General features: G+C 38.2%; 1 protein-coding gene across 5 annotated transcripts in view; it reads left to right on the top strand.

Annotated features, from left to right (window-relative positions):
• LOC100653508 (non-muscle caldesmon) overlaps positions 1–22,235 on the top strand; it is a 121,819-nt gene that overhangs the window by 95,500 nt on the left and 4,084 nt on the right. For all 5 annotated transcript variants that reach the window (XM_041584839.1, XM_041584842.1, NM_001246315.1 and 2 more), the window contains 9 exon segments: positions 1,858–1,994; positions 4,383–4,638; positions 5,926–6,066; positions 13,047–13,090; positions 16,644–16,722; positions 17,262–17,399; positions 18,758–18,853; positions 20,406–20,486; positions 21,288–21,321. In XM_041584839.1, coding sequence (XP_041440773.1) covers positions 1,858–1,994; positions 4,383–4,638; positions 5,926–6,066; positions 13,047–13,090; positions 16,644–16,722; positions 17,262–17,399; positions 18,758–18,853; positions 20,406–20,486; positions 21,288–21,321 — 1,006 coding nt within the window.

Below are 22,235 nucleotides of genomic sequence, written 5' to 3' on the forward strand. Positions count from 1 at the left end.
GTCCGTAATTTCCTGTTGTTTCCCCTGCCCCTAATCCATCACAATTCTTGCTCCCAGCATAGCCTCTAACCCCCATCCTACCCACCTTATCCCCGTCCAATCTGCCCCTTTTTGCATTACTGCCCCATCTCTTTTATATCACTGCCCCACCCCTCACAGCCTGGTCCTTCCCTTTTTTGTTCGGCTGCCATCTTTTTTGAATCAAAAAAAGTGGCAACCCTTGGCATGAAATATAGTAGAAGCAAAGTGATGGTTCAAAGTGAAGGAAATTTATAGGGAATGATGCTGTCTCTTTAAAGAGAGGCAAGCCAACTGTACTGTTTGTTCTTTGTTAGTTAAAGGGGTGGATCACCTAATTAAATTCTAGTAACATATAGCCATCCGTATTCGAAGACATTTTGCTATTGTTTTTTTTTTGGAGCATTTTATTTTTGAAATAATTTTTTAGTGCCACCTGAGGAAGGAGTTGGGTTGAAGCTGGTTGGAAATTGGTAAAAAAAAGAATTCTAATAATTCCAAAAACATTCAAAAGAAATAATAAAGGCCAACTAAAATATCTATAATATATCTATAATATCTACTGCATAATATAGTAAGGTAGTCTAAAGCTGAACTTCCCCTTTAAAACCATTGTGCATACCACAGTTCCTCCATCACTTTTGTAAGTTAGTTACTTTTAATATTGCAGCTTGTCTTTACTTGCATCTATGCCCATGGCTGAGCAAAAACTCCCAACTCCTCAGGCCTTAAATTAGTAAGGGAAAAAAGTAAAATAATAAAAATTGTTACGGTTCATGTAAAAATTATTTTCCACAATTTTGAAGCAGCCCGGAACAATCTGGAATTGTTACACTGTTGTTCTTATTTATTAGGCACAATGAGTTTGTTCTGATGATCATAATTACAAAGGAGACAGTGAGCATTGTTCCATCTGAAATGCAACATTGTATTATTTATTTGGGATACTCTAAACCTTTCAATAGAAGATTAATTTCTAAACTTGGCCCAGCAGTCTTGCCATATGTTTTCTGCTGCAGTAACAAAGAGAAGGAAATTAATAAATGAGACTAACTGTCACAAGAGTAGATGTATTAAAGAGTTGTACTGTGTATTAAAAGGGACCTGATGAATGGGTGGGAGCTTCACTCTGTCAACATTTTACTATGTCCTCCATGGCTAATGGATTGTTGTAGATGATTCAGAAAAAAAAATCAATCATTTAAGGTTGAGTTTTGTTTTTCAGAGATTTATTATGCCCCAATAAATTTGAGTTTTTGAAGTCTATAAAATGAAGGGGTTTCATGCATGAGTAAATAACCCACTTAGCGTTAGGGATTATAATATTGTTTGGACAATGTCCTTAAATAACTCATTAAGCTCGGGATGCCCTTTGAAAAGCTAAACAGATGCTAGGTCATTGGGCTGGAGATGGTCTTCCAAGCAATACTCTTTGATAAAACTTTCCCCCAACTCTCTTGAAAGAGTTTCATAAAATGTGAGATAATGCTGCTTACTCTGTTTATACATGTATACCATCTCACTGTGTTAGATAATAGCAAGATGGCTAATATAGCATCAGTAGGGATTATTCTCAGCAGACAATCCTCTTGCATCTCTAAAATGCTTCCTCTCCCATAATAATCAATCCTACAAATGGCCACTCAGTATAATCTCAACAAGAGCCTACAAGAGGGTTATTTGGAGAAACATAGATCCTCACGACCAACAAGCAGGGGTACATTTTTTAGCTGACCCATCTAGGTCCCAACACTACAATTCATTTTAGTTGGTAACAATCTTCCTTCGTATTCTGTAGGTGACTTAATTTTTTTTGTGTTTTCCTACAAACTTTTTTAGGTTAAGGAAGAGAAAGCCAAGGGTCAAAAGGAAGATCTGAAGTCAACCTGGGAACGGAAGAAAGACATTCCAGAGACAAAGGCACAAAATGGACATGAACGTGCACCCCAGAAGCTTAAACAGCTTGAGAAATTTGGGTAATGGAAAATTATACAGCCAGAAGAGATAAAAGGGTACAGAGCAGAGAGCCAGTAGGATAGAGGTTTTCAGACTTTCCCAGCTCAAGCCTCTGTTTGATTTCTAACATTTGGTCATAAAAAGGTTATACATATACTGTATGTAAATGTTTGGATCACCAGAGCAACCATAGTTTCCATTTGTAGCTACACCCTTGGCCCAGCTAGACATCCATTGATGTATAACTTAGCCACTTGCACAGAAGTTGTCAATGTAGACATTACTGATGACACTCAGTGTCCTACTCCCCACACTCAGCTCTCCTAAAAAGATGCTGCCCATTGACTTCTCTTGATTGGGCCTGCCATATCTCATAATAAAATAGAGTAAAACAGATTAAATTGAAATGTTACATGTAGTTTGAATGTTAAGCAAAGAAGCTGTTTGGTAAAAAAAAAGAGGCTGGAAGTAACTTGTCATTTTTGACCCAAGAAAAGCTTGGGAAAAAATGTTTTCCTCTGTAGTTGGTATGACATCCATTCTCTTGTCCAGAGACCTTTTCCAGTCATTTCAAAGAACTCACTTGTTCCCATGTCATAAAATTCCTATATTTAATATCAGTTTACTTAATTGTTGCCAGCAGTCTCTGGGTTGAATGCAGAAGTAGGCTATTTCTCACATATTGATTGAAGGTTGGCTATAGTGCACTTCAAAATGAACTCTGGCACACTAAAGCATACATACTGTGGTTGTAAATTTTTCAGAAGGGAAGAAATGAAAGATCGTTACTGAAGAATTTTATAGAAATATGTTGCTGATATTTCTAAACCAATGGTAGCATTGGAGTTCTACGAAAATGAAAAGTAAGGTTTCCAGATTTTGAAGGGGAAATCAGGTGACCGCAAAGGAGGTTTTCCTCATTGGCCACTCCCCTTTTTAGCCACACCCACACTCTGTCTCAGTTGCAGACCTTTTTCCCGTTATCTTAAAACTTTTATTTTACGTGTGCATGTTTCCAAAAAATGCTGCAATGTAATGCAGTTTTATAAATAGAAACCTACATAAAACAGTAATACAATCCAATCAAGCAACATTTCCATGGTTTGTTTCCTCATAACCACTAATTAAAATATTTTCTATTGAAGCTTTTTTATGGAGCATCTTTAAAAACCAAAGTTATAGTTTATAAATTTAGGGATACACAGAATCCAGGAATCCAAAGCCTTAAAATCACAACTTCCATGTTAATGTGCCAAAAGGTGCAAGGTGAACTGAGGTGCTTCCTCTGTTGTATATGCTGTGATGATGTGATCACCTCTGATTGGCAGGCGCATCCTCCTATTTGTTAAAGCTCACAGTATGTGCAAAAGGGGACATCTGACCTATTGACATCTCTATGCATGGGGATTTTAAATAACCTAGGGTTATTTAAAAACCTGATGCTGACTTTAGTTTAGACGTGTCCATTTCACTTGAAATGTGGAAGAACGTTGTGCTCACAACTGCTTAACTTAAGGTAGTGGTTCCCAAACTGTAGGACCAGCCCTTTGGCAGTGCTTAGAGCAGTGGGCCAGTTAGAAAAACATTTAATTTGAATGTGTATTTGCTCTCCTGAAAACCAAAGTTGAAGGTTTGTTTACTGGCTGAATGAGTGACACCTCAAAGTTTTCATATAACTTACCTTGTTATTTGCTAAGGAGGGTCTGAGCAAAGGTTGGACTGTCAAAGGGGGCTTGGACTGAAAAGTGCCAATATATAATTTCCAGTCACAACAAAAAGAGAAGAAGCAAGTCAGGCCATTATTGATGGACCTGGATTGTATAATGAAAGGAATAATATAAAGGTAGAGAAAACGAGACAGTACTAAAACTTAGTGTGAATACTAATCATGTCCATATGTTTTAGCCAACAGCTATACATAAAAACTAAATGTAAACTGCACAAATAAATAGGGTATAATTTCATTTTCTCATAAAAAGAACCCTTGTGAACCTGTCTTTTTAGGGCTGGGAAGAACACTCATAAAATTTCATGGGAAAGCTCATATCACTTTTACAGGGAGAATACAATTTTTCTGTAAACAATTGTTATACATTTCTCTCTTTGCCAATTAAAGAGAGAGTTTGCTATTTCTAGGAAATATTCAATTTTTTTGTAACCCACCTACTATTCTCTTGCTCTTTATCAAACTGCAAGTGACATAATTATCTAACCACATTAGCTTGTGCACCTCCAAGAAATGAAATCCATACATTCTACACAGATTGACAAAGTCTACAATAAATTTCTATATTACTATTAAAACAAAAGAAATGGAAGATACACCATACTTAATAATAAGGTTTATTGAGCTTCACATGGTACATAATTTCAGTTCATAAAGATTGTCTGTTTGACTTTATCCTCAGTGGGTCAAAATCTCATCCAACTGCTGATGAAACTGATGCAGTATCCAAAATTGAAGCTGATAAGAGACTGGATGAACTACGTCGGCGCCGTGGGGAAACTGAGAGTGGAGAGTTTGATAAATTAAAGCAGAAGCAGCAGGAAGCCGCAGTGGAACTAGAGGAGCTGAAGAAAAAGCGTGAGGAACGCCGGAAGATACAGGAGGAAGAGGAGCAGAAGAAGAAACAGGAAGAGGCAGAGAGAAAAACCAAGGAAGAGGTATGTTTGCAAGTGGGGAATAAAAATGGCCTTGGGAGGAGTTTGGATGTTTATTGGTTCTAAATGGGTATCCTGAACAAACTGGCAGTATAAATGGATAGTGCTAATAATAAACTGAAGGAGAAGAAATAATTTTGGTTTTTAAAAGGGTGAAGTACATGGACAAGTTCTCTCCTTGGGAGGTGGTATCATTTAGGGAAGTATACTTATAACAAAATACCAAAGCATGCACAAGGGATTACAGAGCTAGAATTAGGTGGATCTGGAGGGCAGGATCTAACTGATACAAAGTTATTGAATCAGAAACAGAATATTGTATATGTGTACTCAGGCTGTTGACATTTTCTCATCCTCTGTACAACGTCTTGGTGTTTGGCATCAGTCAAGAGATGAAGTTTGGAAACAATCACAACCTGACGTTTGGCAGGGTTACTGCACTTCCAGAAACATGCTGAAATCCTTTGATCATTAGGGTTCATCTTGTCTAACTTTTATGTTGGAATGTTGCTCAGATATGAATGACTTGGTAGCTAGACCCAACTTTTGGCAGCTTGTGGGATATTGGCTGAGGCCACTCAGCAACTTGCTCTTCATACAAAAATATAGTGAATATTATGCGATAATATGATGATGAATATAGAAGCTGTCCTTTATTGAGCACATTTGTGAGGCTGAAGGTCCAAGGCACTGACTTTTTACACCAAAGTTCCTTAGAAATATAATCTTAAAATATACAAGAAAATATGCAGTGCAATTTATTTTTATAATAAAGAAGAAAAAGTGTGTATAATAATAAATAATGTACCTCTTGTTGTAATAGGTAAGGATATTGGAAGTCACCTCGTCTGGCCTTTTGCCTTTTGCTTTTATATGGTCATGGAACTTCGAAGTGGCTTAAAATATCCTTATATTTTACAACAGGGGGTACATAACCCACTATATATTTCACTGTTTATTCATTCACTTCCAAGATACTCTTTCTGCATGTATCCTACTGACACATAAACTTACTACTCCTGAAAAAAAATGCTGTTTTGGACCCCAGAGATCTACGTTCCTCCCATTTAATACAACATTCTTTGCATTTTTGTGTAAAATGAGCACTGTGAGGATGATCTTGTGCGCTGGGGTCAAAGTAAATGACCCTGTACTTTGCACCCCCCAGCCCACATATACACTGAAGCTGTTGTATAAGGATATTAGAGTTAGATTGAAGTTCCCAGATGCATCTGGTTCAGGAATTCCCTAGAGACTTGAATTATTAATAGCCCAAATCTCTGTTTTCAGGAAGAAAAGAAGAGATTGAAAGAAGAGATTGAAAAGAGAAGAGCTGAGGCTGCTGAGAAACGCCAAAAAATGCCAGAAGATGGTTTAACAGAGGAGAAGAAACCCTTTAAGTGCTTCACACCAAAGGGTTCATCGCTCAAGGTAAATGTTTCTCTGTCATTGTTTTTTTCCTTAAAAGCCATTTATATTTTTATTATAGCTTCTGTATAATCAGGGAACATGGATGACTTTACATTAGTCACCATATAAAGTAAGATTTTGGCTAATATAAACATTTTTCTATGTTCCTTTCCATATCTTCTCAGGACTTACTATTATTAGGCAAACCATTTGTCTTGGCAACCATTTGTCATTTGTCTTGGCAACTTCCTTACTGCACATCTGCACCACAGAAATAATAATATAGACCACTTAAATTGCTGATAAACAAGATCATAGTGTAATTGATGACACTTTTTATTGACATTGTTTTTCTCTCTCTCTTTTTAAATTTAAAGCTCCGCTTTGTAGTCCTCTATAGTGTATGTATATACCGTGTTTGCAATATGCCTGGAACACTTAAGGGGTGAGATTTCATAATTCATTAGGAGTGCACATGAAATTTGATGCAAAAAATATAATTTCCTTTATTTAATTTTAGACGTTCACATTAATTGATCAAATTGAATCTGGTCCAAAATGTGGCATGCTGAAAGGAGAACTCAGCCCAAGGTCACTGGGAGGGGGGTTCAGCTTATTAAGCACTACCCAATTCCTAACCTCCTATTCCTAAAGGATATTGGGAACAGGCAAGATGGCAGCAGCACAATGTACACTAAAGTACCCCAGGGTAGTTAGTTAAATCAGTATTAGTCTGAGGGAAGAGGTTTCCAGTTAGTCACTGGGAATACCTAAAAATGGCACCCCCAGTAGTTTTGGGTTTAGTCCTCTTTTGAAGCATGGAATAAATAATTTCATAATGGTATTTTTGACCCTAAACAATATTAATATAGAAGTGATCTCTTCCTTAATGTTCTTGTGAGCTGGTTGCATTGAAGGAATGCATGACTGTGTGTGAATTTTTTGTATCAATCAGGGATCAGAGGTGACAAGACCTAAGCTAATTCCTGTTTTTTATGTTTTGCATTTTACATTTTTCAGTTTTAAAGTGACATATGACTTTCAAGAATGTTTATAGTCTCCTCTGTGTACTAAATGAAGCCTATGCCTTTACAGTCATATGAAAAAGTTGGTCAAATGGAACGAGTTATAGGTTATAAAACTTTGAATACCTCGAATTGATCAAGTCTTCGAGTGCAAACCACCATAAAGATTTGGGCTTTTAGCAGTTTCGGGGAATAATAAATCAAAAAAAAAAAATAAAGTTTTTTTTTCAAGTTTATTTTTTAGTGAAACTACCCTCTAAAAACACAATTTTTTTGGAAAAAACTCATCCTTTAATAAATAACTCCCTTAAGGTATGAAGATCCAAATTCTGAAAAGATCCATTATCTGGTCCCGCGCATTCTGGATAACAGGTCTCATACCTGTACCTGTTTCTCAGTATGGGCTAAAGAGACTTGCCTATTCTTTTAATTAAATACAATCGATATTTTCTTATTGCATAGTGTTATTTATATAGTGAATAAAGTAGCCCCTATTGTAAAATATATGGATATTATAAGTCACGAGGAGTTCCATGACCTTCGGCCTCGTGCTTTTATACAGGTCATGGAGGTTACTTCTAATATCCTCATATTTTGCAATAAGGGGTACTTTATTTATTATAATACACACGTTTTAGTGAGTCCTGTGACAAAAATTACATCACTACTCACTGTTTATAACTGATGACATCACTAGTCACCGTTTATAAGGATATCATTTACATGATATTCATGGCTCTTGTGGATTATTTGGATATTATAAGTTACCAAGGAGTTCCATGACCATATAAAAGAATGAGGCCAAAGGCCAAGTGTTTTTATACAGGTCATGGAACTCCGAGGTAACTTTTAAAAACTCATATTTTCTTCAAAGCGCTTAGCTGCCTTATGTGTGTATGTCTTAAAAGAAAAACCACAAAGGAAGAGCGTTATAAAATTTCTTGGAACGCAGCAAATTTATTTTTATGTGAAGATTTCCAATATTATTGAAATTGCTTCTGTATATTAGTTCTGATACAATTCTACTTGGTTCCTTATGAACGGTCAGGCCTGACAATATGTCTCTCCACAACGGAGCTCTGCTGCCCTCTGGTGCTATTATTTCTAATTAGGCAACGTGAGCAGTTACAAAATCTTTTTAGTAATAAAAAACTTTACATTTCAGATAAAGGATTTCATAAAGAAGAAGTCATACAGTATCTTATCTCATTCTGTATTGGTTCTACAATAAAGCTAGAACATTCCAGTTTTCACTAGGAGTTGACCGGGTAACCATAATAAACCCGGCCATGTCATGACCTTCCCAACCCTGATCAACCCAACCCCCTCCTCGGATCTGCCTAGACTCTGCCTATTTTATTCACCAAACCCCTACTTCCTTGATTGGGCTACCTGCTAATGGGTTGCCATGGGAAACTAGACCTGGTACAAACGTTTGTCATTTGAGCGTTATATATGTTTGACTTTGCTCAGTAACCATTATCAATCATTGTAAGTGCTGTATGCAGGAACTGGTGTGGGAATTGTTATGTGAAAATGAACTTTCTGTATACGGTGGATAAGTCTGTCATTTAGATTAGTTACCAGTACTAAAAACATAGAAAATAAGATTGTTTTGCCACCAACATGGAGTTACCATCAAATACTAGGGATGTAGCGAACTGCCGATTTGGCAAAAAATGCGAACGTTCGCGAACTTCGAACACCCGCTAAAATCGTTCGATTCGAACGATCGAAGGATTTTAATCGTTCGATCGAAAGATTTTCATTCGAATCGAACGATCGAAGCATTCGATCGAATGCTTTTCATTCGATCGAATGCTTACAATCGTTCGAACGAATGGAAATCGTTCGATTTTTAGCGGTCGAAGGAATTCGAATGGTCGAATGGTCGAACGATTTGTATTCGAATCGAACGCGAACTCAAAATGCGAACGTCGCGCGACGTTCGCGAACATTCGGCGGACGCGAACGGTCGAAGTTCGCGCGAACAAGTTCGCCGGCGAACAGTTCGCTACATCCCTATCAAATACATGCTACTTTCTTGTTATTACAGAGAAGTAATTCAAGAGAAATAAGATTTTTGGATAATGGATTTTCAGATAATACATCTTACACCACCCCAGGATTTTTCTAGTTAAACCAAAGATATAAAGGCTTTTTACCAAGAAGGAAAATGTTAGTATATCAGACATAATACTGGGATGAGTTTGGTTTTCAGATGAACACGAAACCCCATCCCAGCGTACCCCATCTCAGCGTACTCAGTTAGATGCCTTTTAGAGCACACATACAGTATACTGTTTGTATGAAGTCTGGCTCTACAGCAGTGCAAGCTCAAAACAAATATAACCCCAAACTGGCCAAGAATTCCGGAGACGCTGGGAAACACTGCAGGAAGTAGATAATTGGGTGTTTGTTGCTCAGATGACGACAGGGTTGGTTTTATGATTTTTCTGAAGGTCAAATTGCAAATGAGACCGTCTACGATATTATTTAGCCCTAGAAAAAACAACTGCCAGTCCTTCTCAAGAACTGCAGCTTGTGTGTTTCAACAGTCCGACAAAAAAATGCGGTGGAAGGGAGTAGAAGGAAATAAGAAAGTGAGTGTTCTTTATTTTTGATGATGTGTGTGATAGACTAAAGTTGTTGGTTTGTGCAGTTGCACAAGTGCAGTGTAATAATACATTTGTGCAACACTGCTGTTTCCCCTTTGGAACATTAATGGTTCCAGGTGCACAATATGAATATTACTATTACTATATATAAAAAAAGTTATTTTTTTACATTTATTGACATGTTCTTAATATTTAGCCTTGAGGGATGCACTGAATTCCGATTTGGATGAATAATAATCTTTTCCAGCAGGATTCAAATTTGACCAAATCCAAGTGCCTGAGTAAAGGTGGCCATAGACTCCAATGGCGACATCGCCAAACGAGCGGATCTTTCCCCGATATGCCACTAACGGCAGGGCTATATCGGGGGTAATCCGAACGTTCGGCTGTATGGTCAAACGATCGGATTACGATACGTCAAGGGGCTCTGACGGGTCGGTCGGGTAAAAATCAAACCTTCCCGATCGATATCGGGGCCAGATATCGATCGGGAAGACCCGTCGGAAGCCCCCATACATGGGCAGATAAGCTGTCAAATTGGTCTAAACGACCGATATCGTCAGCTTTATCTGCCGTGTATGGCCACCTTAAACCAAATCCAAAACCTTAAAATCATATGCTTTTTGGTTACATGATCAAGGAAATGTAGCCCTATTCTGCAACTGCAGGAGATCTAGCACTGATTTTGTTCCTTGTCGTGCTACAGGAGTCCTGTGATTGGGAGTGTCTCCACTAGGTTTGCCACCTTTTTATTGTTTCCTTCCCGATCAATATCTGGCCACAATATCAATCAGGAAGGTTTGATTTTTACCCAACCGACCCTTCGGAGCCCCTTGGCATATCGTAATCCGATCGTTCGACCATACGGCCGAACGTTCGGATTACCCTCGATATAGCCATGCCGTTAGTGGCATATCGGGGAAAGATCTTTGAGTCTATGGCCAGCTTTAGTCTCCACCCAGGGTCAGGACAGACTGGGCTGTAATACCCTCCCTGGGAACTTCACTGATTCGATATTACACACACAGAAAAAAGGTTGATGGATTTATTTGCAGGACATTGTAGCTTTAAATAACCATGATGCATACAGCCTGTCAGCCAGGAGCAACTTTATATAATATTTCAGCTGGTTTTATCTCTGAGCTGCTGAGGGGGATTCCCACTTATGTGGCAGTTTCTTCAGAGTGGTGAGAAGGACTGCCTTTGGCTTTCCGTGCCCTGAGAAGAGCACACTTTGTTCTTTACAGCCCTGACAAGGACCCACTTTCCTTCCGCACCCTAAATAAAGTGTGTTTTTCTGCCACTGGGGTTCCCTACTGACTTTTCACACACACAGTAATATGTGGGAGCTTGCTTTCACTCTGCTGCTTCTCCCTCACAGCAACACTTCCTGTGCAGGCCTTCCTTCCTGTCAGCTCATAGGGGTGGGGACTCATTCCCTCTCCTTACACAAAACAACAAAGAGGAGAGACAAGTTTGCATACTGTAGCTCCCCTACAGATAGGGTTTCCATCTGGCGAGTCAGTAAAAATGATGGCTGATCCCAATGTTATTAATAGGGAAAAAGATAAATATATAGAAAGGCCGGTATTTGTTTTCCAGAAAAGGTGGCAACCCTAGTTGAGAAATATTATATTTGTTCCCCCCTTACTTCAGGATTTGGCCAAATCCCCAAAAAAAGTGGATTTGCTGCATTCCTAGTTGCCGGCATGAGTTACATTCCTCAACTATTGAGTACGGGGGGTGAGAAAAGTGAAGTATATGTGCATCCACCTGCTTCCCCTTCATGAATACAGCACTGACAACAAAGGCCAAACAAAGAGGCCTCTAAACTCCATTTGGGAGCACAGAAGACCTCTGCCATTCAGTTAAGTGCAGGGCAGGGAGCAATTGTCCAAAAAACTTACCAGTTAGAGCCTGATTTGCACTAGTGGAACCCACATCAGGTGGTTTCGGGTAACAAAGTTCAGAAGGTTGGCTCATACAGCCAGACCTTGAGCCCATATGCGTTACCTTGACTGTGGTCCTCCCTCCCTGATGGTGAGGTCAGTAGCATGTCCCATCTGCCTCCATGATGTCACCAGGAGATTCTGGTTGAAGTAAAATTAAGGGCCCACAGGGACAGGTTAGAGTTGGGTGCAGGCAATATTTCTTCTAAGCTGTGTGCTCATGGGCACTAGAGTTGCCACCTTTTCTGGAAAAAAATACCGGCCTTCCTATATATTTATCTTTTTTCCATATTAATAACATTGGGATCAACTATCATAAAATACCGACCAGGTGGCAGCTCTATCTACAAACAACGTCGGGGCTGCTGTGTAGTAGTTATGACACCATTTCCCTATATTAAACCTGGGCACAACACGCACACACATTTTGAGGCCAGCACACATAATACATTGTGGTGCACTGTATAATTTTTGAGCAGCGCACACTGTTTTTCTTTTAAAAGTGAGCACACAGGTTTAGAAAGTGTGCACACACAAATTGCAAGGCAAGAAAATAATTAGAGGGAACATTGGGTACAGGCCATAGTTTTTGTGACCTTCCAATCGCTATTTCATACCCTCCAATTGGTAAATGAGCACTATGGTGTTTTGGCGAATCAAAATACCAAATAACAAAATTCATCCGTCACTGCAATATTATGAAAACTATAGGAAAAGCTCTGTTTTTTTAGAGGTGATTTAAGTACAGTAATAATGGCAAAAAAAATGTTGCCAGTTTCTGATACAAAAAAAAACCATCCAGAGACTCTGTTTTGTAAAAAAAAAAGTTGTAAGGTTCGGAAAAAGTTGCTACAGAAAAACTCCCTTTGACTTTTGCATTTTGTGAATTTTTACCATTTTGCAAATTTTTAGATGAAATAAAACAAGACAGATTCGCCCACCACTATAAAGGAAACATTAAAGTGATGAATGACAAAGGACTGGGCATGTTGGTTCTTAGCTATACTAGATGTCAGAATGGTCCGTATTAAAGCAGAGGATGTACAGTATGTAGTTCCTTATATAGTGGCTGGCTATCCCTCCCAAATGTTACTGCTACCCAGCATGGTCAGTTTCTAAATTCCTGATTAACTAACTATCCAACCCAACTGTCATTGTGGCCAGATTAGCTCATCACAGTCAGACTCGTCTATGATTTGCACGAGCTTTGACTAAAGTGCCATCATTTCTATAAACATGCTGTAGGATGCCCACCTAAAGTATGTGTATAATTTGTGGGTTGAAAACTGTGGTGAAGCATGTTTTGCTGATGGATTTCTTTGCATGTTCTGGCAAGCTAGATATTTGTTACATAAACCCAATCCGTATGTGTTTACTCAAATCATGTTTCAATCATGGCTTTGTTCTAGATTGAAGAACGAGCAGAGTTCCTCAACAAGTCTGCGCAAAAGAGGTAAGAATTCAAATCTTATCTAAATTGTTTGGTTTGGTAATAGAGAAAGTAGGAACTTTGCACACTATGCTGCTACTTATTTTAGTATAAAGCAGGGCAGAGGTATAGTCAACAGGGCTATATCTACTATAGCAGTGATCCTTAGCCAGTGGCTCTAGAGGAAAGTGTTGCTCACCAACCCCTTGGCTGTTGCTACTAGTGGACTCAAAGCAGGTGATTCAGTTTTAGTTGCATAAAATACAGATATACCGCCAGAGTCTCCGGTAGACTGCCAATCCACATAGTGTTACAAAATAGCCAATCACAGACCATATTTGGCAGCCCTAGGAACATTTCTTATGCTTGTGTTGCCCCCCCAACTGTTTTTACATTTGAATGTGGTTCACAGGTATAAAGGTTTGGTGCAACACCATGCTATAGCTTTCTCAACTAAAGAGCAAGCTACACTCTTGCAGAGATGAGTCATGTGAAAGATGTGAAATCTTGCTGGAATGTGAGCAATTTAGTGTTCCCTAGTAGGACCTAAGAGGCTCAGTCCAATACTGGTACTTGGTGTGGCCTGGGGGAAATGGGAACATAGCCCAAATTGTCCAGATTTTAAAATAAAGAATGATAGTAGGAATTCTCTTTTTGGACCATTAAAGCTTACATCCTGGCCATGGTTTCCACCTATCTTTAGCAAAAATTCTGAAATGAGTGTGAAGAGGTAACCTAAGGGGAAGCGCTAGACTGTAAAACTGACACTTTAGTGCCCACAAGATCCCCAGAGCTGGCATCCTATACTCAATCACAGATAGGGGCAGTGTCAGGCTAAGGTGTCTGGGGCTGACCGGGCAGTCACCTAAGGGGCCCTCACCCCAGCTGCTAGCGCCTCTGCCCCAGCCAACCTACACCTTCCATACCCCCCATGCGTGGGGCACATTTCTCTTCCTTGTAGCCTTAAGGGGGTGGGAGAGGAGCACCCAAAGTTTCTGGTGGGGGACTGGGCCAGCGAGGCCGAAAATGCCTCGGGTCTAACTGTTTTTTTCTCAATGTCCTGACATCCAGGTCCGAACTTGAATAGGGACTTGTCAATGAGAACCATGCTACCTTAATAATCTTGCTCTTTTATATATTATGACTACCCTTCAGATTTAGCTTGCAAATATTATATTGTTATAGGGGTCTGGTAAATTAGCCACCCTTAATAATATTGGCAGGCAAATCCCCAGTGTAGTGTTATAGCCTAAATGGGTCATAATGTGGGACCTATTTCATTATTATGCCTTAAGCTAGGCCCCTGGAGTTCTCAAGTGACCAGTAGATGGCACTGAGCTATAGTATAAAGGTCTGGGTAACCATGTGCTTGAGGTCCTTTGCTTTAGCCCTTACCTGAGTGAGCAGAAAGGGAATGGGTTGTGGAACCTAGGTACATTAGGCCTAGTAAAGGATAAGCTATACTCTGTAATAGATCACTCCTAGAGACTGGTTATTTAGTTCAGCAGCCTAAGGCTCAGATGAGGAGAGTCAGAGGGATTAAGATCCTGTGTACTAATTGCCCAGAAGTAGGGACTAATGGGGGAATGTAATAAAAATCGCTAACGGAAAAACTATTCGCAATGCGAAAAGTTATGCCTTTGCGCAAACAAATTTTGCTTTGTGCGAATTTAATATAACTTTTGCGAGCCCGGAAACTGTTTAGCGACCACTTCCGACAGTGAAAGACCGTTTGCGAATTTTATAGTTTGCGCCAATGCGCAGTCAATGTAATAAAACTTCTTACTGAAAAAGTCGTTATGTTTGCTCCAAAAGATTACAACACCTTCAAGCACTTCTTATGAGTGCGCAATTAAAATTCGCAATGCGCAATTAAAATTCGCAATGCAATAACAGTTTAAGGAACAATATTACATTGCGAGATGTGGATTTTTAGTCTTATTGGTGCGAATTGTTTTGCTCTTTGCGACTTTTATTACATTCCCCTGTAAGTGTACAGACTTAGGGATGTAGAGATTCTCCTGGGTGCCACAGGGAAAAGGCTGAAAGCGGAATGTACCTTCAATGCTGCTGTGTATGTTCCCTTGCCTGCAAGGACTAAGCTGATCATTGGTGCTTGTGAGTATATGCTATTCTCTGTTGCTCTATGTTCCTGTTGATTTCTATGAACTCTTGTGTGGATGAAGTTGTTGAATAAAGTATGCTCTCTGGTTAAGCATAAAGAACCACTGGCACCCAATTATTGTGCATAGCGCTTTGTTACAGTTCCACTACACCCTGCCTCCACACCGTTGCGAGGGCTTCACCCCTGAGAGAAAGGTCTCACCTGGAGCACAAAAATATTTTAGAATAAACTCTTAGTAGAGACTGTGCCACTCAATTTACTATAGCGCTACATTGTTATCAGATTTCAGAGGTGGATATAGTGCTGAGTTAGGTTTATAGTTAGGGTTGCCACCTCTTCTGGAAAAAAATACTGGCCTTCCTATATATTTATCTTTTTTCCCTATTAATAACATTGGGATCAGCCATCATTACCGGCAAGGTGGCAACCCTATTTATAGTGTAAACAGAGCAGGCAGCATTCTCATTCTGGTTGCTGTACTACAACTCACTTGATGCTTTAACCCTTAATAATATGCAGCAGTATGCTGAGAGTTGTCTCCCATCAACATTTGGCTAATCAGTGGTTGAGCACTTATATTGAAGTTTTATATCTATTATGACTGTTGAAGACTCAAAAGCTGAACCAGTTAATAACAGTTTATTCCATTAAAAAAACCTTTATAAGAAATTACCCCCCCCCCCATTGACGTAAGTAGAGCGTCTGGTTTCGAGGGAGATTGTCCGACATCTGCATGTTGATTGTTCTATAAAGATCATTTTACTTCCTCTGTTCATAAGTATAACAGTGTTGTTTCTGTTCTCAAACAAACAGCCCAGAAAATGTGACAGGTTTATTAAACTTACTGCTCCATCAGTGATTAAAAAGATCCGGGCTCTTCCTGGCTCCATGGCAGCTTTATTCCATGATGCTATCTGCATTACTGAACACTCAAGTGTAACTGGGATTTAGTCTGTACCAGGATTTTCTTTAACCTGGACATAGGTGCCCAAGGCTGTAGTTTGAGTTATGCAGCTCAGGTTTATTTGATTATTACTCATGTATTATATGATATTGTACCCCCTACTGTAAATTATAAGGATGTTAAAGACAGCTGAGGAGTTCTGTGACCATATAAAGGCACAAGGCTGCAGGCTGAGTTATACAGGGAACTCTGAGTATCACTCATGTATTATAAGGAATAACGTACCCCCTACTGTAAATTATAAGGATCGAGGATGCTGAGGAGTTCTGTGACCATATAAAGGCACAAGGCTGCAGGGAACATTGATTATCACTCATGTATTATAAGGATAGTGTACGCCCTACTGTACGTTATAAGGATATTAGACATTGCTAAGTGTTCTGTTCAATGTGTATAGATATTTGTTACCTTTGTAGATGATATTTGTGTACTATGTATATAATATAAATCTGTATCTGCTTAACTTGTTTTTTTTTATTTGTTTACAGCAGTACCAAATCAGCGCAGCCCGCAGCAGCTGTGTCTAAGATTGACAGCAGACTTGAGCAATATACCAGTGCAATTGGGGTATGTGTAATATTGCTTTATGGAGCCACATACAACACCCCTATGGGTGGTATAATAAATACTAGCCCCTTTCCAGACCTTGTAACAGCAAGACTTTTTATTTAATATGGTGCTTATTTATCATAATACAGGTATGGGACCTGTTATCCAGAATGCTTAGGACCTGTGGGTTTTCCAGATAACAGATCTTTCCATAAATTGGATCTTAAGTCTACTAGAAAATCATGTAAATATTAAATAAACCCAATAGGCTGGTTCTGCTTCCAATAAGGATTAAATATATCTTAGTTTGTGCAAGATACCATTTTATTATTAAAGAGACAAAGGAAATACTTTTTAAAAATGTTGATTTTGGATAAAATGGAGTCTATGGGAGATGACCTTTCCATTATTCAGGGCTTTTTAGGATTATGGATTTCCGGATAACTGATCACATACCTGTATTTGCTTTTAAAAGGGGACTAGATGTTGGGCAGAAGAGGCAAATTTACAGAAGGAAATTTATTTCAGACCAAATAAATTGAGGTTTTTGCTTACAGAGTAACAAAGGTGCCAAGTCTGCCAAAGCAGCACCCACTGACCTGCCCTTGCCAGCTGATGGTGTTCGTAATATAAAGAGCATGTGGGAGAAAGGGAATGTCTTCTCATCGCCGAGTGGAGCTTTGTCACCAAACAAGGTAATCGTGCTTTCTAGGGGGAGATTCTGGTGCATTTGCTCCAAGTCTTGTAACCCATAGTAATAAGTCAGACATTTGCTTTAACAGTTGATCTGTTGTTATGGGTTATTAGCACACTTTGCATTACATTGATCTCCATAGATTTTAAGGATATTTCCCAACCATAAGTGTACTGGACTGAAACTGAACTTCTGTCATTAGAGACAAAGAAGAGGTTGTATAGTTGGATTTGTTATTCATACAGATTTGTGCTATCCGTAGGCTTCTTTTCCTGCTCTAAAGTCTGTAAAAAGAAACACATTTTATGCTTATCTGCTCAGAAGTAAAAGGGGAGTCTGTCCTCAAGTGACACAGCACAGGATTGCTTCTCTGCCTCACAGTAAAAGGGGTTAACCTTTAAAGGGGACCCCTCAACCAAGAAAATATTCCAAATCGTATTTTATCACATTAGTCAAGCAAAGTTTCCTTCAGTTTGGGAATTCATAATTCTAGCAAGCAGGCAGCAGCCATTTTGTGCACACTGTTATTAAGGCAAGCCTTGTATCATCTCAGAATCTTGTATGTGCACCAGAATGGGGGACCTGATGTTCATCCCCATGCCCTGGCTACACAATTAAATGGTAAAGAGAACTTGGGGAATGTGGGGAAAGCAGTGACATCTAGGAAGTGCTGAATGGAAAGTGAAAGTTATTGTCTGCCCGCCTCTATGCTGAAGGCATAGAGGAGGGGCAGGCAATATTTGATTGACAGCTGAGATTTTTTAATGTGTTTACAATAGCTATGAATGCTTTAATAAAAAATAGAATTTAGATTTCATGTTTAAATTGAAAATTACTTTTATTATACAGTTTTTTTATGTCTGGGTGACAGGTCCACTTTAAGTTAACTTTTAGTATGTTATAGAAAGGCTAATTTTAAACAACTTTTGAACTTGCCCTTCATGTCTCTTATTTACTGGTTGCTAGGGTAATTTGGACCCTAGCAACCAGATTACTGAAATTGCAAACTGGAGAGCTGCTGAATAAAAAGTTAAATAACTCAAAAACCACAAATAACAAAAAATTAAAACCAATTGCAAATTTTCTCAGAATATCAGAGTAGTGCTTCACTACTCAAGCACACTTTATTTAGTTGTTGTTGGGCTACTAATCCCAGCATATTGTAACATACTATCAAGTTAAAAGCATGCTGGAAACTGTAGTCTAGCAAAATCAGGGTTGTATTCTAAAAGCAATATCGCTCATTAAAGCTAATGAACTAAGTCCATACGTTTTCAGTGTAAGCTATACTTTTTGCAAGGTCAGATGATCCCTAGAGTGTAAAATTGTGCTCCAATACGTGGTTATTTATGTTTTCAGGAAACTGCAAACATAAAAGTTGGCGTTTCAAGTCGCATTAATGAGTGGCTCACAAAAACACCGGAGACCAACAAGGCAACCGCCTCTAAACCTTCTGTAAGTTTTTTTTTTTTACGCTGTCCAACATTATACATCTACTACAAATTATATATATATATATGTATAAATATATATATATATATAATTTTGAATGTGGACCAGCACTCCACATTCAAAATTATACAGTCTACTTGACCATAGCACCCACATAAGCATTGGAGGAAGAGTGCAGGTACTTATTGGACACACACATATATATATATATATATATATATATATATATATATATATATATATATATATATATATATATATATATATATATATATATATACACACACTGTAATTATAATTAGAAATCACTGAGGGGTTCTATATAAAAGCGCAATGCTGCAGTCTGAGTTATACAGTGAACTCTGAGTATCACTCATATATTATATGGGATAATGTACCCCCTACTGTAAATTAGAAGGCTATTAATAGTCACTGAGGAGTTCTGCTCCAAGTATCACGTGTATACAGATTACTCAGCTCTGACCCCAACCGTATAAATTATTTATAAACACCCTTGATTTAAACTCCCAGCAGGTTTATATTAGGCAGAACAGACACTGTCATTGTAAAGCAGCACCCTATGTTTTGGAAGAACAACCTGCCTGGGAAAAAAAACATATTTTGCTTTCACATTTTTTCAGAGTCAGCTACTTCCTGCTGTAACTTACCCAAAAAGTATAGGGACTAGTGATGGGTGAATTGGACCCGTCTCGCTTTGCAGAAAATTGGTCAAATGCATTGATGTCAAAGAGTGTTTTTTCACTCAAAGTTTTCCAAACTGCATAACATTTTTTATGGGCATTTTTTTTTTTTTGGGATGAAATGTGGCAAAATATTTTGCTCCTCCCTAATTGGGTCCTTAGATTGCATACTCCATGAACAATCACTCTTAACTGCTATATCCAATGCTGCTTTTGCATGTACAGAAAGGATGGGTATTGCACATATACACATATATACTTTATAACATATCAGTGATGTGCTTTTTATTCATATTGCACAGAAAATATCCCCACCTAATATTTTCCTTCTAAATGAATTTAGACCTGTCTCTATTTTAGATCTGTATCCTTATAAGTTTCTGCTTTTGCTGAATCTCTTCCTTCCTTTCTCTGACCTTCTGCTCATCTGCTCATGAAGAGTCCTCTTCTTAGAAGCTTGGCTGTCCTTCTAACTTTCTCCTTCTGTGGATAGGAAATTTTCACTAATCTGAAGGTAATGCATTAAATCCTTGATTACAGGTGTCATACACATAAATAAATGCTAACCAAAGTTGAAAACGTATGTGTATTAAAATACGTTTACGAAGAAAACAATATGGCAAAACGATTTTACATACAAGCAGCCCATTAGTTTCAGTAGCAATGACACAATCATATATATTGTGTATATTTATAACACTGGGTAAATATTAGAAAGAATTATCTGGCCCTCATCAATCAGACCTCCTGTGACTGGAATACCTGTCCTTCATTTTGAACCCATGATACAGAGCATGTACTTATCATTATCTTATCCATCTCTTACCTCAGTATCTTATTCATCTCTTATGTAGGATTTAAAACCTGGAGATGTATCTGGAAAGCGCAATATATGGGAGAAACAGCAAGTGGAGAAACCCGGATCACCAACCAAGGTGAGAACATCTCAGCTGGACATAGTGCTCCCCAAATTTTTGCACCAGAAATGGCAGAATTGAGTACATTTTTACTAGTACCAACACTGAGATTTATCAAGGCTCAAATAGTGAATTTGAATTTTCAAGTTTCAAAATTCACACATTCAAATTGTAATCCCCCCTATTCAAATTCAAATGTGAGATTTAACACACCGCGTCCATGAAAACAGTCCTAATTCTAATATTCGCCACCTAAAACCTGCCCAGTTGATGTACAATGGAAGAGGTCTGTTAAGCCATTTGGAGATAGCCTTCTTGATATTCGAGGGGTTTTTTTTTGGGAGAAAAACTCGATTCGTACGAATCAAATACGAATCAAAAACAAATCAAATACAATTCAAATTTTTGATTCGGAACCATTTTAATTTTTTCTTAAATAACCTCCTAGTCGAATTGAAAAAAATCACATGAATTCCAAATTAGACCTTTAATAAATGGACCTCCATGTCTACCGTTCTGATGTTTAAATATAGAGTAATATCAACAAGCCAAAACTTTCCAGTAATCTCACTATGCCAAAAAACGGCAAGATAATTTTGGTTGCAGGGTATTCTCCCTGGAGAATCCTCTTGCATCTGTAATTAAGTTTGGGTCATCTAATGTATAGTGCTGGGAGAATAATGTCCCTTGTATACGTTTCCCATAATTTACACAATACTCACTATCCTTACAGAAAATAAGAATTATTTTAAAGCTACTATGTCCTGTATGTGTTATGTTAAGCACAGAAAAATTGTCTAATACATATTATACTTGCAGATGACAGCTGGAGGAAAGAAATCTGATAGAAATGGTAGGTAATGTTGCATTGGCCCTTGAATTAGATGTATTATTTTTAATAATAAGATACTTATTCCAAAAGTAATCTGCCCTACATACAGTGGTATAACTATATATTACTGGGCCCCAGAGCAAAATATTTTTCAGGCCCCCAAAAATGTCTAGAGGTTGACCTGTTTTACAAATTTTTATTGAAATTTTATATGAAGTAGCGCCTCATGGGTCCCCTATACCTCCTGGGCCCCCCCTGCAGCCGCGGGGTCTGCTTCCTCTGTAGCTATGCCCCTGCCTCCATATATGAATAATATTAAAGGAATAGCAGATGTGCACATCAGCATAGTAGGGTTAAATTGTATAATGATGATAACAGAGCACTGAAAAGCAGGAAGTAGTGTTCAGGCTATTATGTTACACATCCAGTCACTCCAGCCTTTATACATTACATTTTTGCCTAACTAACTATATTAGAAACATTTTTTATTTTGCACAGCCTATCTATTTACCCAGTTTTTATTTTTACAATTCCTTTAAGAGTTCCACCAACAAACATATTTTTGAATTAAGGGAGTAATGTCCAAATATAGGCAGCCTAATAGAGTGTGCTTTTGCTGAATGTTTATTTTACATATTTATTATAATTATTATAAAACTATACTTGTCATAAACTGCTCATGGATCATTTATTTATTGTTCATTTGACTCTCCTTCTGTTTGGAATAAGATGAGTTTGTTGAGAGATAAAAATCCCTGTATTTTAAATAAAAGCCCCTTCTGCCTGATTGTTGGACTTACAGACAAGGAGGAGTTCATCAAACAGAAGATGTTTTAAAGACAACGTTCCCCTCCCACAATTAGTCTAAAAAAATAAAAAGAGGTCGGGGCCTTCTGCAAAGTTAACGTTTTTTTTTCTTTCTTGTCTCCACTGTT

The sequence above is a fragment of the Xenopus laevis genome, chromosome 3L (assembly GCF_017654675.1).
Source record: "Xenopus laevis strain J_2021 chromosome 3L, Xenopus_laevis_v10.1, whole genome shotgun sequence".
NCBI lineage: Eukaryota > Metazoa > Chordata > Amphibia > Anura > Pipidae > Xenopus > Xenopus laevis.